At 38.6% G+C, this 18,020-nt stretch overlaps 1 protein-coding gene across 2 annotated transcripts; it reads left to right on the top strand.

The window, feature by feature from the left end:
- The first annotated feature begins 1,675 nt into the window (after positions 1-1,675).
- On the top strand, positions 1,676-16,994 carry LOC126832534 (uncharacterized). 2 transcript variants are annotated; one of them, XM_050563355.2, is made up of 2 exons: positions 1,676-1,905; positions 14,862-16,994. In XM_050563355.2, exon 2 carries the CDS (start codon positions 14,886-14,888, stop codon positions 16,254-16,256), a length of 1,371 nt encoding a protein of 456 aa, XP_050419312.1. In that variant the 5' UTR covers positions 1,676-1,905; positions 14,862-14,885; the 3' UTR covers positions 16,257-16,994. The 2 variants fall into 2 exon arrangements, with proteins under 2 accessions (XP_050419312.1, XP_050419313.1); XM_050563356.2 differs by lacking the exon at positions 1,676-1,905 and adding an exon at positions 6,564-6,609.
- Positions 16,995-18,020: the final 1,026 nt, after the last annotated feature.

The following is an 18,020-nucleotide window of genomic DNA, read 5'->3' as shown; positions in this document are numbered from 1 at the left end:
GTTCTCACTTGTCAGTGATGCAGGACGGGGGGGCCTGACAAGAACATCTGTCTAGTCGTTCGGATGAGACGAAAAACCGAGGTCCCGTGTACACATTGGCGTGCACGTAAAAGATCCCTTGACAGTTGGAATTCGATATAAGAGTAGGCCGTAGTGCCGCTGTACGGGCAAAATTTCCCTCATAGCACACTGTATGGCGTATGCCCGTCTTCATTAGCCCAGTTTGGAGCAGAACAGTAGGACGTTAAACCCCATTTCATTTCATTTTGTTAATTTATTACGTATATTTAATGCAGAGTAAATGTACACGCAGTAGCGTAACTGAACGGGTTACCATTATTGACCACAGACGCAACGTAATTACCCAGAACATACCATTATTGACCACAGACGCAACGTTATTACCCATAACATAACGTTATTAAGCATAGATGCGACGTAATTATCAAGAACATAACGTTATTGACCATATAAGACGCAACGTTATCACCCATAACATAACTTTATTGACCAAAGACGCGACGTTATATTTACCATAAATTATGCAACATAATTAACTATAATGTTATTGACTATAAACACAACGTAATTAACCAGGGACGATTGTTCAAAGCTCCGTTAACTTTTAACGACTCGTTAACATGGAGTTAATGGATCGATATCTTAAACGGAAAGAAAGTCTGTTGCTAGAAACCCCGTTAACTTGCCTTTATATTAAGCAGAGGTGTTGGGCTCCGTTATCTGTTTGAAAATGGCATTAGTCGGCTGTCAATCGAAGTATATACCCTAAGTAGCGAAAAATCATAGATTACCAGTGTAATTTTCTATAGAATTCTAGAGGGTTGGGGTCTATGCCATTTTCTATAGAATGAAATTCTATAGAATTCTACAGAATTTTGGGGGCCCTCTAGGAAATAATGGCCCCAAATATTCTATAGTTTCTGTAGTGCTCATCAGATTAATGCTAAAAATAATATAGTATTCTATAGATTATTCTATTTTTTTGTTGTAAATTCTACAGTTATCTTTTTTTCTTTCTTTAATTAAGTATTGTGAACAAATTGCACAGTTGTCCCACTTTCTTCAGTTTCTTGTTAATACTAACTTCTATAAAGTTGTTATACACGTACATTGTATTAAAAATTCAGGTAACGACCAAACACCCCTCTTTTGGATTAACTTTAATCAGTCCGTTAGCTGATAGATAATGAAATTGACTTTCCAGCAACAGAAATTTAACAAGTTAGCAAGATAGCGATACGTTAGAGTTTAGCGGATCTTTAAAATAACTGGGTTTTCAGCAACCAGCCCCAGAACATAAATTATTGACAATTAACACGACGTAATTAAAGGTAAAATGTCATTATCCAAACCCGCCATGACGTAATTAACCAGAACATGCATAATAACCATACAGCTGTAATGTGGTGTCCAAATAATAGAGACACATTCTTTCTATATTATTCAGTAATATGCTGAAATATGATTTAGGATAATAAAAGCCTAGCAATGTAGGAGAATCCAATTCACGGAATCACGTAACAGGTGATGACATAACGGGAAATATTTGAATAAAATATAATTTAAATAAAGAAGAGTAACCACAATACAGGTAGAAACTTGTATATACAGTACTTGATATACCACAGTATACAGGCGGGATGTCTATAGACCACGCGCTATAAGTCGTATATCTTGTGATATTTATAGAGCAGTCGAGGTGTGTGACCCCCAGTATACCACATTCAGTTATACTACAGTTAGTCGAGGAGCTCATGTGTAGTAAGAACTTCTGTTATATATAAACCTCGAATACATCACCTATATTTTAGCTTTTCAAAACTTTAACACAAACACGTACGGATTAACTAGGACGGATTAACATAAGGGATTAATATTTGGAAGGTATGTATTAGTTTTAGTTTAAATTGAATTGAGTTTTGATTTTGTCACACATAGTTTGGTCTTCTGTATTGTCGCCCACATATATGTACATTGTCGTGTACGTAACATGTTATATTGTATACCGATACAAGGAAATAATGTCATATTGTACAAGTCACATACAAGTTTAAATTCAGGATGATGGAAACTAATTTGGTCATTTACAGACTAACATGCGTTTTTTGTTTGTGGCCACGTGTGTCTGTGGTCACGTGTGTCTGTGAGGGGTGTAAACTGTACGTATGTAGGACGGAAAGCAAGGAAGACCGTCTAGTCGTTCGAATGGGACGAGATTCTCATTGTACAGGGCTGTATGATGATCGAGGTTAAATTAGCTAAAGATAATTATATAATATATCGGTATATTTATTTTATAAAGTGAGTTGAAAAACTCTATAATTGCTAACACGATGTATCTTAATTACTCTTCGAGAACATCTGATATCATTTCTTGGAACTAATGTTCATATTTGCGTTTAGTGGTGTGTACCATGCACAAGACAGGGTATAATATTTTATTAATGTATTTACAATGTCGACCAGTACATTGAGTTGATTATTCATGTATAACACTGTAGTGCACGTTAAAGATTCACACATATGTGGAATCCAGTTGTTGCAGTGTAATATTCACACTGCTCGATGGAACATATACTTATATATATTACTCTAACTATTACCTCAATATATTGTGTTTGGGCGTTAAATCGCATTCTTTCAACAATGACACTCGCCTTTATAGCGAATTTAATAGACTTGGTTTTCACTATTCATTGAAGTGTACTTGTTAGCCTTTTGTTAAGCTCGTGTTAAAACATCATATTAGACCATATACTACACACCTATATGTAAATTGTTGGCCAGACAGGACAAACCATATCCTTAATAATACACATATTATATTTACTCTAGTGCTGCCTTGCCATGGGAACACCAGATACTTTCTTACGTTTCCCTGGTAATATTCCTTCACAGCGGAAAGGGCGCAGGACCTGGCAATAGACAACCTATAGTCGTTCGGATGAGACGAAAACCCAAGATCCCGTGTACACGTTGACTTGCACGTAAAAGAGTACGTAGGCCATAGGGCAGCTGTCATAGCACAATGCTTGGCGTATGCCTGTCTTCATTAGCCATTTAGGACTAAGTGTGTTATAAAGATGTGTATATGACATGCAGTGTGTTATTATTGAGGGAATAGTTCTGTCTACTCTTCAACATATTCAAAAGGTTCTTTCACGTGCAAACAAACATGTACACGGAACAACCAAATGACTAAACCCCTCCCTTATCAGACTCTCGGTATTCAACTACTGACAGAGAGAAGGCCACCGAGGAACGTTCTGGGTCAACTCGTAGTTAGTGAGTTATTCAATGCGTCACCGTGGCTCTGTTAGAGCGCTGAACCGATATATATATATATATATATATCGCATGTCTCACCAATTTTATTCTATTGAAATAAAATATCATACATAATGACGGACGCTTGTATTATATCCCATTTTAATTACGCGAGCTCATCAAGTGACATGTTTAATGGTTGGAACAAGGATTGCTTATTGTGATTATACAGGAGTTGATCCAGGTGTTGGTCAATCCTCATGGCCCTCTAATCTGTTCCCGTCTTCATTAGTCCGCTTGGTAAAGACAATCATTGCAGTTCGATCACGTCTTCTCGTGATCTTATGGCTAGAGTGTCACCTTCTTCATTAGTCCATTTAATTTTACGACTGTCATCTTATTGGTTTGAAATATTACTTGAGATAAAGGAGGGGTGTGTGTTTGAAGATGGAGATAAATGAATTATCATGTCACCTGTCAACATTTATTATAACTCACGTAGATTTATGTCATGGATGTTTTTTGTTTCTTTTTAAAAAATTGCATTTACAATACCAGGATGTTGTTTTTGATGACATGCTTTGGTAAATATGATAAAAGTTTTATGGGAAAAAACATCTCACTTATTTGACTTTATAGACCCGTTATTTAGACAAGAAACGAATGGAATTTACACCACGTGAAACTAATACTTCCGTCTTTTTTAATTTTAAGCGTGCAATATTCCTGTAATGTCACAGGTCCAGTCATCCAATTCCCAGTGACAAGACAGCGGTCGTTACACGGCTTACCATTTTCTGGTTTTGTCTACTCAAACTACTAGACACATTTCCCTTAATAAAGTAATACCTTGATGGGTGAAAGGCAGTGGTTATAGGAAAAGATAGTTGCTATGGTGATGAGAAGTTGCTATGCTGAAGGATAGTTGGATGGGAAGTTGTTATGGTAAGGGTATTTGTTATGATGAAGGGAAGTTGCTATGGTGGAAGGAGAGTTAAGATATGATGGCGGGAAGTTGCTATGGTAACGGACAGTAGTTATGGAGAAGGGAAGTTGCTATGGTGAAGGAACGTTTTATCGGGAAGGATAGTTGCTATGGTGAAGGATAGTTGTTGTGGCGAAAGAGAGTTGCAATGGTGAAGGGTAGTTGTTATGATGACGGAAAGTTGCAATAACGAAGGATAGTCGCTTTGCTGATGGGGAGATGCTATGGTGAAAGATAGTTGCTATGATGAAATTACTATAGTTGCTATGGGGAAGTTGCTATGAGTTAGGCTAGATGTTATGGTGAATTGAAGTTCCTATGATGAAGGATATTTGCTATGATGACGGCAAGTTGTTATGATAACCGATAGTTGTTATGGTCATGGGAATTTGCTATGGTTTCTATGGTACAGGAAAGTTACCAAGGGCAAGGCAAATGAAATGAAATGAAATGAAATGGGGTTTAACGTCCTACTGTGCTGCTCCCAAACTGGGCTAATGAAGACGGGAAGATGCTATGGCGAAGCGACGTTTCTATAGTGGCAGGACATTTCAATGGCGAAAGGAAGTTGTAATATTAAAAAGACGTTTCTATGTTGAAGACTGATTGCTATAGTCAAAGATAGTTGCAGATAGAAAGTTGTGCTATAAACGGCAAGCACGATACATGTATTGGTTCACGTGTACAAACACCCCTGGCCTTCCAGAGAGTGTGTTGGTAAATCTGTATCTAGTAGTATTATAGTCATTCATTCATCAATGATATAGACATGTCCTAATATAGACATGTCCTAATATAGACATGTCTACTACTGTTATATTATACTCACTCATATCACACTGCCCGCTAAAACATGTTAATTTCTTAACTCCCGTTTAAATTTATTGGTTTGATTCCCAATATGTTTTGAGTAACAATTCGATTAAAGGACAGAAAAAGTTGACAGAGGAATATGAAAGAACGTACTTAGGCATCGATATTTACGACAAATACAAGCTGGAAATGGACCTCCCCCTAATTAAGTCACGTGCAGTCTGATTAAAGAGTGACTGTTGAGGACAGGAGATTTTATAGCCTGTAATAAAGATGATTTAAAACTATTTCCTGTAATAAAGCAGGTGCGGATTAAAGAAGGTAACTGATAAACCTGGTCTTGTTATTGTCACCTTCATCAAGTTAAATAAACCTTAGACTGACTGACTCACCTATTTATGGAAAATCTAAGCACTAGCCTAGTTATGATATTTTAAAGTATTTTTCGAGAGCATTCGTTAAACATACGTTAAATATGTCTATGTTTCATTTGTGACGTGAGTAAAGTATAGACGGGGGTGGGGGTGTAAAATGTTATCTTATCTTATCTACGGTCTGTCATTGAGTCAACTGGCGTGGTTTCGATTCCCAGGTTGTACGTGACAAGGCGTAGGGTCGCCTGTTCAACCTCGTGGATTTTCTCCGGGTTCTCCGTTTTCCTCCCACTGCTAAAGACCCGTGGACATTGAACTCCATTTCTCTCTCTCTCTCTCTCTCTCTCCCTCTCTATCCCTATAAACAGGTGTTCCTGGGTTTGATTACGGCCCAGTCTGATTTCTTGTACATCGAAACAGGTCATAACGCCACTGCCTGGGCAAAATGTTCCCATAGCACACTACATGGCATATGGCCCCATTCATTGGTGCAGAAAAATAGGATGTTATTTCATTTCAGTTGTGACTTATCAGATGAGTTAAAACCCGTCAGATGAAAATTATTTTGAATTCTAGGTCAGTGAGTAAGACCTTGTCTCGTTAATCAGGAGGTTGAGGCGTGGTTCCCCCTTGTCATTGGTACAGGACAGCGGGTCTGGTTCCCCCTTGTCATTGGTACAGGACAGCGGGCCTGGTAAGGGACGACGTGTAGTCGTTCGGATGGGCCGAAAAATTAATGTCCCGTGTACACATTGATGTGCACGTAAAAGAACCCCTGGTAGTTGGAATTCGAAATAAGAGTAGGTCATAGTGCCGCTGTCCGGGTAAAATCAATAGCCCAGTCGAAGCAAAACAGTAGGACGTTAAACCCTATTTCATTTTATTTCTCTTTAATTCAATTTGACTTTAAAGAGGGGTGGATGTATCTGTAGACAGATGATTCATGAAGTGAGTCTATTAAACACGACCCACCCTACCGGTATCGTCCTATGCTTTGTTTATGTTAAACGTCAAACTGCGTCATTTGATCTGATAGAACGCGACCCAGTTTACTCGTTTCATTCACATATTTCAAACAGATTAACGTAAAGGGCTCGCCTCTTCATGTACAGCCTGCTGTTCGCTTGTTTTATGGAATAACTTAGAAAGGTCAGTGTAACAGTTATTAAAAATGCATATTTCCGTTTTATGAAAATGCGCCTTAGATCACAATGTCTGTCGTTGAGTCAAGTTAGTTAATGTCTGTTATTGAGTCAAGTTAGTTAATGTCTGTTATTGAGTCAAGTTAGTTAATGTCTGTTATTGAGTCAAGTTAGTTAATGTCTGTTATTGAGTCAAGTAGCGTGGTTTCGGTCCTACACTTGTACGTGACAAGGAGTAGCGTTGCTTATCCAGCCTCGTGGATTTTCTCCGGGTCCTTCGGTTTCCTCCCACAGCTAAATACCACCACGCGCAAGCGAATTATTGAATTACAATTGAACCATATGTTAGTCCCGAAATGACCTGGTTTGTTTCGAGTGGACGTTAGACCCTATTCTCCATCTCTTTCTATCTGAACGACGACCCACGTCATATTAGGTCTGGAAATGAAATGAATCCCAGGTTTCTGTACCGACTGAGCTAATGTCTGCTTATTCCACATATTCTACCAGAGAGGGAGCTCCCCCTTGGTGAGAGACTGGCATTGACAAGGGACAACGTATAGTCGTTCGGATGGGACGAAAAACTGAGGCTGCGCTTACACATTGGCGTGCACATAAAAGATCATTTCTTTTCTATCAGACAGTCTAGCTTGATTTCTCTTTATAGACTCGAAGGGGTGAATGATTTATTTTTGTTTCGAGAAATGTGTAAACCTTGATATTGTTGTTAAGTACCTGTCATTGAGGATATAGGTCATACCTAAAACCCTGATGATCTGGTGGTGGTGTGTTTGGATGGAGACAGCGGGGTGGGATAGGATGTAGCACTTGGGGTGGGTTGTCGGTTGGGGTGAAGACCAGGAGGTGGGATGGTGTTTTTTGGATGTAGTCTCTGGGGTGGGAGTGTGGAGGGGGGGGGGGGTGCGGATTTAACCCCTTGGGTTGGGTGGTGAGTTTGGATCTGGCCCCAAAGGATTGGGTGGTTGGTTTGGATGCTGACCAGGGGTCGGGGTGGGGTTGGCAGTAGCCCCTGGTATGGGGATGGGTTTAGGTGTAGTCCCGGGGGTGGGAATGAAGATTACAAATGAGTGATGAGCCTTACATTAAAACCTGAAACAAATATGGCAATCCATTGTTCGTATTGAATGTTTTAACCAAGACAAATCTGGCTTATGGTAAAAGATATAATCATAGACACCCCTCGAACCACCCTTTCCAACAACACCACCCGATGCACCGACTGTATTCTTCGTTCAGCTATAGTTGTTAGTTATAAAGTTCACTCGCTGCCATTATAATGTCCAATTTAGGAGCTGTGATGGGCGTCCGAATTTACCCGGCTGCACCAACATCATACCTACCTTTGAACAGATTGGGGTATATTGTGAACAGGCAGTAGACGGTAAACATATAGTTATGTTTTATGTCTGTGTTCTGCTTGAAATGTTTATAAAAGAGAAGATAGGTAAATCTTATATGACAGATGAAACTAGAGATAGTTAAATTGTTAGTGCATATGTATATAACAGCATATACCCACTCCAGTCTACACGACCTCAACCCAAACACGACATTCTATCTAGGATGTGATCACAATTGATTGATAAAAAAACTTTTATAGATTCCAATTGTTTGTTTAGTTGTGAATTCATTTTATTATCTACTTTATTAAAAGCAGGGTTTTTTTATTTTCAATTTAAAGATAAATTATGTAAGATTTAGATGAAGCGTTGGACGTTCTTGCTTTAATAGTTCAAAAATAGATAATGGAATATAAATATATTAAACATTTTTAAATCTCGTGGGTGGTCAAATCCATAAAAATCTCGACCATCCGATAGCCTAGTGAGTTGATTATAGCCTTATCATGTACATAAATGTCGGAATAATAGTTTATATAATATTTGAAGCCAGCAAAAACACCTGCAATATAACGTCCACTCGACACAAACTAGGTCATTTCGGGACTAAAATATGGTTCTATTTTATTTCATTAATTCGCTTGCGCGTATAGGGGTCTTTAGCAGTGGGAGGAAAGCGGAAGACCAGGAGAAATCCCACGAGGTTGGACAGGCGACACTACTCCTTGTCCCGCCAGTTGACTCAATGACAGACCTTATGACGCAACGTGCACGCACTAACCACCTTACATAATGTATGTTTAAGCCTAGTTGATAGATTTAGTCTCGTCTTGTATCCTAGAGACAGACTTATCTCCTTGTGTAATCAATCACCATTTATATTTTACATTAAATCAACAAACTATTTGTCTATAATCCATTGTACCTTATCTCTTGTTTAAAGTAGCTTAACATGTTCCTATCACACGAACCGTTCCCCACTCCTAACCTCATAACAATAATAAATACAGCTATCATTTACCTTTATTCTTATTTCAATTATTGTAATATAAACAATTCATTCTATTTCTACCAAAAGATAATATAAATTCAAGTTTTACCCAGAAATCTACTATCTTAATGTTTTCACAGAAAACAGAATGTCAGTGCGCGTGCATCTAAAAACACTGAAGAGATTGTTATAGTTCTGGTATTTCTAAACTTATAAAAAACTACTCGACTGAAAGCTCGAAATAACTTCCATGTTATTTTAATCTATTACTCCAATTCCTGGTAGCTGCAGGAATAATTCTTAAAAATACCCCATTTCTAATTAATATTAAGTCTGACTGTTGATGAAACAGTACATGATGATTGTACAGATCGATGTTTTCGTAGAATCCTTCACTTTTAGACAAAAGCATGAAAATTGGCATATAGGTAGTTTTTGATGTTCTCTTTCGAGTAAAAGCGGGACACACGCGATCTGACCCCATTTTCGGTGGCCATTTTGGATTCAAAATGGCCGCTTCCGAAATATGAGATTTTGGCTTCACGATACGATAGAAACTTGATCTAAGTGTCGAAATTTATGTTTTAGCAACCAGAAATGCTTTCTTTATCATATTGTCACGTTTAGTTACCGAAAAGACACATCTTTGCATTGACTTTCATGCTCCGGGCTTCCGAAAATTGCCTCGCTCACTAGAAAACGCCTGAAATCGACATTCACTTACTATGATATTAACGATAAGTTAATTTAATGTTCATTCTTTTATTGGTCACGTTCGATAACAAGTTCCATCGCTAGTACAAAGCTTCCATGCTTTTACAAGGTTGCTTGCGGACTTTCTTGCAACCACATTTGATGAGTTGTTTACAATGTTTGGGTACCTCGAGTAGAGATGACAAATAACGTATAGATAGACCATTTGTATCAGTTGTCCATCCACAGTTACTCTGGCTTGAAAGTTGTTGCTGCGGTACTAAAGCTTGAGCGACTATTCTACAATTGACTATCCACTTTCTTCCCGATACCATTGTTCATTCTTTTATTGGTCACGTTCGATAACAAGTTCCATCGCTAGTACAAAGCTTCCATGCTTTTACAAGGTTGCTTGCGGACTTTCTTGCAACCACATTTGATGAGTTGTTTACAATGTTTGGGTACCTCGAGTAGAGATGACAAATAACGTATAGATAGACCATTTGTATCAGTTGTCCATCCACAGTTACTCTGGCTTGAAAGTTGTTGCTGCGGTACTAAAGCTTGAGCGACTATTCTACAATTGACTATCCACTTTCTTCCCGATACCATTGATCATCATTTAAACACGAATTCATTACTTTATTTACAGCATGGCTTGATATAGTAGGAAATAGATAGGATTGCACGTACATGCAAACAGAACATCTATGAAGTGCTTCAAGTATTGAATCAAATGTCAGTGAAAATATTTTAGCATTTTAAAGTGTTTTGTGGAGAGATTTCTCAAACAATGTGAATAGCTCATTAACTGACTTCAGATGCGCTAATCCACTCCTTATGCTACTAGCCTCAGTACACGTTAACCGATTGTTATAGCTACTGGCCACAGTACACGTTAACCGATTGTTATAGCTACTAGCCTCAGTACACACGTTAACCTATTGTTATAGCTACTAGCCTCAGTACACGTTAACTGATTGTTATAGCTACTAGCCACAGTATACATGTTAACCGATTGTTTATAGGGTTGGGAACCACGGCGACTCTATGGGTACAGCGGCGATTCGATCTTCATATAGACTGAGAAAGCTCCTTGGAATTTGTCAACCTCTTTTACCCCTTTTAGTGGTGCAAGGCGGAAGGTCTAGTCGCTGGGATGGGATGGCCAAAGCCCCGTGTAATACCATTGGCACACGTTAAAGATTCCCTGACAGTTGGAAATGATCGTTTCCAACAAGAGTGTTTAGTCGATAATACACAAGGTGTACCTGTATTTTATAAAACTTGACTTGTGCTTGATGTTTATGAAGTGTGAATTTAATGTTAATATAACCAGGATAAAATTGTTTTATTATTTACAAACTAAACAAATTATCCTCACTATGTGAAACCTTTAAATCCTATCTTGACATTTTACGTTTTAACCTAGTAAATTGGAGGGTTCAAAAGTCGTAGCCAGATAGCTACAAGATTTTTCAATATTTAAGATAAACACAATTATTAAACTCGTTTTCATTTCAGCTGGTTTTGTTTTTAAATGGTCCTGTTTTGAACAGGTCTTGTTTTCAGCTAGTCTTGTCTTTAAATGGTCCTGTTTTGAACAGGTCTTGTTTTCAGCTAGTCTTGTCTTCAAATGGTCCTGTTTTGAACAGGTCTTGTTTTCAGCTAGTCTTGTCTTCAAATGGTCCTGTTTTGAACAGGTCTTGTTTTCAGCTAGTCTTGTCTTCAAATGGTCCTGTTATCTACTGGTCCTCTTTTCACGATCTTGTTTTCAACTTGTCGTGTTTTCTACTGGTCTTGATTTCAAATGATCTTGTCGTAAACTAACCTTGTTTTAAACTGTAGGAGTGTTGACGTGTATACACGATATAAATATTCATGATATGAACCAACGCCTTATTTAGTTAACGACACATGTTGACTCTCTCTACCCACTTATTACCTATAAATTAAATAGTCTTCACATGTGACATCTATAAACAGCAAACCTATTATCATCTCTGTTAAATGGACTTCCTTTAAAATACGATACGATAAGCAAATGAAATAAAACTCTTTTAAACTTTCGGATATCGGCGACGCGGGGGGGGGGGGGGGTGTAGAAATGAAATTTTAGGATTGTTCAAGCCCGGTCATCATTTTTCATGTATATGCACACTGAAAAAGAAAGGGGTGAGAACTCGACACAAACTAGGTCATTTCGGGACTAACATATGGTTCAATTTTATTTCAATAATTGGCTTGCGCGTAGGGGTCTTTACTGCACACAGAGGACTATCTACTATATTTTGAGAATAGATCTCTGCCCAAAGTCGTGTTGAAGAGGCATTAAACCCCATTCCATTTCCTCTCAAACAGAAAACATGATTCATAATTCGAACTGGACATTGTTGTCTACGATATGACTGTCAATGATATATATGACACAAGGCATCATCTTTGATGTAACTGAACCACGTGTAAAACTCAACTATACCTAATTATACCGCCTCGATAGTCAGCCGGTTTTCTTCTTGAAGATCTTTTTCCAATTTAAAACCAACATCTAATTTCACCAAGTAGTTTTTTGTATAGCCATGAACGACCTATGGTGGGGCCAGCTACCGTGTCGCGGTTCTGTTTGGCTACGTTCTATTGGTAACAAGAACCGTGATTGCACCCGGAAACCCTGATTACCCCCGGAAACCATATTTTCCCTCGCACACATTGGCTTGCACGTAAGTTAACCCTTGACAGTAGAATTCGAAATTCCACCAAAGCACCCTGCCTGGCGTATGCCCGTCTTTATTGCGCCCGTCTTTATTAGTCCAATCTGCCTGGCGCATGCCCGTCTTTATTAGTCCAATCTGCCTGGCGCATGCCCGTCTTTATTAGTCCAATCTGCCTGGCGCATGCCCGTCTTTATTAGTCCAATCTGCCTGGCGCATGCCCGTCTTTATTAGTCCAATCTGCCTGGCGCATGCCCGTCTTTATTAGTCCAATCTGCCCTGCGCATGCCCGTCTTTATTAGTCCAATCGGTGAGGTAAAGTAGGACGTTAAACCCCATTTTATTTCACATTGCATGGCGCATGTCCGGTCATCGTTAATAGCCCAGTTGGTATAGGTTGGTTGTTAAACAAGGTGGTATAGGTTGGTTGTTAAACAAGGTGTTGTAGGTAGTCAACTGGAAAGTGAGTGTTATAATAAAGTTATCCACACCATCTAGTGATATACGACTATGGTCTATTTAATATATTCCGTGTCTATTATAGTCAACTGGGTTAATATTTTCTATAGTTATTGTATAGATATTTTATCTATAGATCATAAAGCTTTATTTATTAATGGTTAAATTTAAGGCGTCGGGAGCCGTGTGAAACAGTGAGTAATACGTAGGCTCGCTAACGTGGAGGTTCATTGGTCGACCCCTGCGTTGGGATTTTCAGGCGTAGTCTCCCCTTGTCAGTGGTGTAGTTATATGACGTCACGATTGTAGTTTATTACACATGTTACAGGTTGATGACACTTGAGATTCGTTCAGGGACCGCGGTTGTGTTGTATTCGTGTACTGTTCTATGTTCTGGTGAGATTGTCTGTACTGTTTGTTCTATGGCATGTTGAGATTGGCCGTGTTTTGTACAGAAATCAGGTTTTGTTATTGTCCAAATATAATCTAAAGTTATGTATGCTACATAACCAATGTACATATTGTTTGTTGGTTTCCAAGGGTTTTTCTCAAAAAGCAACAGAATTCAAGCATTTTTGTACTTTTGACAGAATTTGCTTTTCAGCAGTTTTGTCATGGATATGTCTGTATCTTAGAATAATTGATAAATACAACAACAAAACATGTTTTCATTATTCACACTAAATAAACCATTGAAAAGTTAATCGGATTAACATTTAACCTAACTTCCAATCTGGTGAGATATTCGCCGGATATTAATAGGTATAAAGAAAATTGCTGATGCATTTAGCGACATGGGGATAAATTCAACACAATACCAAAACACAATAAATAACAGGGATAAATAACAAAACAACTAAAACCAGGTAAAAATATTTAAAAATATGTCTGTCAAACTGATTTCAGGCTATCGTCACATGTTCGCTAAATATCTGGTGTTTCTCACAAATCCTAGAAATTGAAATTTTTAAACGACTGAATACTACGAATTTTATGACCTTTTCTTCCACGTTTTTGGTCGCATCCTTATGCAAAAATAAAAATTTTAATGGTGAACTTGGAAATTCCCTGTAAAGTTACCCCAAACCCCTCCCATACCCCACAGAATACTGTTTTAGGGGTATTTAATCCCCCCCCCCCAACTCTTGTTATTGTTGTGTTCTGTTGTTTGATTAGAGTACTCCCATTGTTTTGTATAAGAGAAAACATGAAGGATCATCATATCATTATGAACGGTAACCCGCCCTTATCGAGTACTGGGATGACACCAACTGTTTTCAAAATCACACTTAAGCGATTATTTTTATTAGCCATTAATGGGGGGTAGGGTGAATAAATAACACATTTTTATTGGGTGAGTTTTATTAGAGTATATTTATTATATACTAACATTTGTACTTGGTAATAAAATAACATGGTCACTAAGTCTCAACCTTTCATTTAATCAAATATATATAAATAATGCCTGTCAACCGCCCGGGACCCTGTTTCCATAAAAAATGAAATACCCTGACCCTGTTTCCATAACAAATGAAATACCCTGACCCTGTTTCCATAACAAATAAAATGGGGTTTAACGTCCCACTTTCTGCACCCTCCGGTCAAATGAAGACGCACATACGCAATGCAGCGTTCATGCTACGGCCTACTTCGTTTTACGTCCCATCCGACGTTCATTGCGTTGCATGGAAGCCGACCATCGGGACAATCAGGACATTCCAATTGTTTCCAGACGGTCAAATCACCTACGTTATGATCCTTATCCATTGAGTAAAATTAAATGCAACAAAGATAACATAGAATACAAGCACTAGTTTTCCTACATATGTTGCACCCCTTCTACAAATACACGGTGGCCACAGCAGCTGTCAGTAATGTGCTGTCTCAGTTATTAGTAGGTCCGGGGCTCTATTCCTGGTTTTCCTTGGATGTTTCCCTTGTCTTAACTAAGCAGGTTGGTCCATTCATTCAGTCCCAATACACCCGAAAACAACACTTATACTCTGCCTAATCCTCATCACGTCTTTTTATTTTATAATTTCAGGTTGATTATCATCTGCTGTTTGTCATGGATCAGAAGAGTGAGAACAATCATTTAGAACATATAAGTACGGCCATGTATAAAGGTCGTGACTATGTTCTATATCTCATGTCCTTCTTGCTGTATCGCTTCACTAGATCTATTATAGTCACCTTCCAGAAATTCACCTGGGCCATTACAGGAGTCGAGAACATCCGTCGTGATGCCCGACGGGGATTACAGTTCCGACAGAGTGCTCACGTTTTGGATATATTCTGGAAACGGAAGTTCCTTCCTCACACGATTGCGGATCCCAAAGATTTTATAGCACTTCATAGTTGTTTTAAACATCCCAACTACGTTTTAAAACCCAACGTTTCCTTGTACTGCATGACAAAAACAGACGCCATATTTGTTGAAACTCCCGAAGGAACGAATATTTACAAAAGTCAACAGCATAATTCGTATCTTTACGAAGCGCAGTTCACGAATGCTAAAAAGATAGTGATGATGCCATTAGCGTCTTTTCATAAGATAGCTTCCGATGTTGGTAACCCGAAGGTTCCGACTATATGGATCTCCAGTACCGGACGATGTGGTTCAACTCTTTTAGGTCAAGTGTTTTATCGTATTCCGGGAATGCTTCTATTATCGGAACCGGATGCTATAACGAATTTAGGATATTTGCATAAAAACCTGTCACTACAACAAGGTGAATACGAGCAGCTGCTGGCCAGTGCTGTTCGTCTTTTGTGTAAACCCGACGACAGATATAGCATGATCTGTGTCAAGGCTCGTCCAAACGCAACAGCTCTGTCTGAAGACATAGCTCACATGTTTCCCCAGATTCGTCAAATCTTTATGTACAGGAACAGCTTAAAAACAGTCTGGTCGTACCTAGCTCTGTTACAGACCGATCCGGCATCGCAAGCTCTGAGGTTCATCATGGACAATAAAGTCATCTCCACTATCCTGCCATTCTTCAGAACCGGTGTCTATAACTATTATGTGAAAGTAAACGCTAAGGAAATAGAGACAATCAAACCGTCCAAATTATCTACGGTGGGTATCTTTACCGCTGCCTGGGCTGCGGGGGTATCTCGGTGTGTCGAGGCTCGGGAGAAAGGTATCCCTATTCTCCCTATTTTGTACGAAGACCTGATGAAAAATCCCCTCCAAAGCTGTATAGTTTTGTTTAATCGTTTAGACATCCGTAAAGAATATCTATCACTAGCCGCAGAAGCTTTCAAAGTGGACTACCAGAAATCGTCTGTGTTAGGACAAGGTTTGTTGACATCTGACACGAGACGCGCCATTCCCACTGAATGCCGAGTGGAAGCAGATACAATCCTTAAGAAATATAGTTTGCCAAAATTAGGAGAACGAGTTGAAGTGCCCGGATTATTACGTTTTGAATAAAATGTGCTTTATATGTAACGCTTACAAAGGAGAAGTTCACCTGGCGCTTCCGCCTTCCAGTTGACAATTTAGCCTTGCTCTTCCGCCTTCCGATTGATAATTTAGCGGTATGTTTAGATATTCTGTATATACGATCCTGTTACAGACTTACGTCCGCATCCATCTGTATAACTATACGGCGCTGTGAATTTATATTGCGTTGTGTTTATGTACTGAAGAGTAACAAATTAAACTTATGGAATAACAATTACTGGTTAATAAACAGGATTGATAATTGTTATTCCATATATAGTTGTTATACTGTGTACCGTTGTGTTGGTAACTTAAATTATAACATTCGCCGGAAGTCTTTTGGTTTTCATCCAAGAAGTGTTGTCGTCCGCTCCCTTTTTTATACGGCAACATTTAATTGTCGTTATCCTTACCAATTCGTCATTCAATTTTTGTGGGCGTTCCACAAGATAAGGTTATCATCTCGTCGGCTTAACATTTATACACATAATGTAAACAAGAAGAATCCTGTTGATTTTCATGAAGTCCGATCACTTTTCCGACACTCTAGCAGATTGATATTATACAGGTTTACACAGAAAGTTTATTTTCGTGCGATTAAGATGCTGGCAACCTATTTGTGTAAAGGCGTCAGAATCTAGATTAAGTTGTTTGTATATTTTGTACAGATATTTCATATTTCATACCCGCTTTTATAGAAAAAATACATCAATTTATTTACAGTAATAGTCAGATTTAGTTAGAGTTCTAACATTAGGCCTATACGTCTGACAAGGAAAAGTGTATATTCGTCCGGATGGGATGGAAAACCAAGCTCAATGGTACAACATTAACAGCAACCAAAGATTCCCTGGCAGTTGGAATTCTGTCCAGGTTATAGTTTCTTCACTGCATCCATCTTCATTGGTCCAGTCGGAGCAGAAAAGTAGGAGGTTAAACACTGCACCCGCCTTCATTAGCCCTGTAATCATATCGATATAAGAGAAGGCCGTTAGTACACTGCACCCGCCTTCATTTGCCCTGTAAGACGTTAAAGCCCATCTCATTGCTCAAACAATTATTTAGCGCAGAGTTATGACGTGTTTATTTTGTAATATGAGACTAGAGGGATATAAATCACGTGGCGGAGATTATGTCAACAACTCATGATCGTTGGGCGGGGTCAAAGTAGTCAAATATTAAAATTGCACTATTGTGATTACAATGGTGGCGACGATTTTTGTATACAGTGGCCAGAGTACAAGGGTAAGAATACAATGGTCGGTATATATGGTCAGATTACAATGATCAGTATACAATGCAGTCATGGTACCCGAATCGTACTCTTACCATCGCCCGGTGCAAACAATATGATAATATGTCTTTCAATTCTTGAGGTGTACAGATATATAGGATAGGGTACCTATGGTGACAGGGGGTTTATTTTGTAATTGAATACCCGCTGTCAAGGGTTTGTTTTAGTGCACTACTGGGTATTATGACATGAGACATCGGGCATGTCAACCTTAATATGACCTATAACAGTGATGTCTTTACCGGAACTAAATCATACTCATAATAAACTAAATTTTAAAATATCAACTCAAATTTTAAATACATCTTCTATACTCCATTCAAAGGAGTTTCGGTGGACAGCTGACACATGCCGGGCATTTTTTATCATTCCAATCAAAATAATTCTGGATATATTCAGATGGTTTGCAGGGTATGGTATCATGAAGATAAGCGCACATCACCCTGGGGCACGGGACA

This window comes from Patella vulgata, chromosome 9, assembly GCF_932274485.2.
Source record: "Patella vulgata chromosome 9, xgPatVulg1.2, whole genome shotgun sequence".
Classification (NCBI taxonomy): domain Eukaryota; kingdom Metazoa; phylum Mollusca; class Gastropoda; family Patellidae; genus Patella; species Patella vulgata.
Note: the sequence above shows the minus strand (reverse complement) of the source record. Positions and strands in the feature narration are given on the sequence as shown.

Bases quoted from the DNA above. Each gene is read 5' to 3' on its own strand.
- LOC126832534 (XM_050563355.2), top strand. From the start codon at position 14,886: ATGGATCAGAAGAGTGAGAACAATCATTTAGAACATATAAGTACGGCC.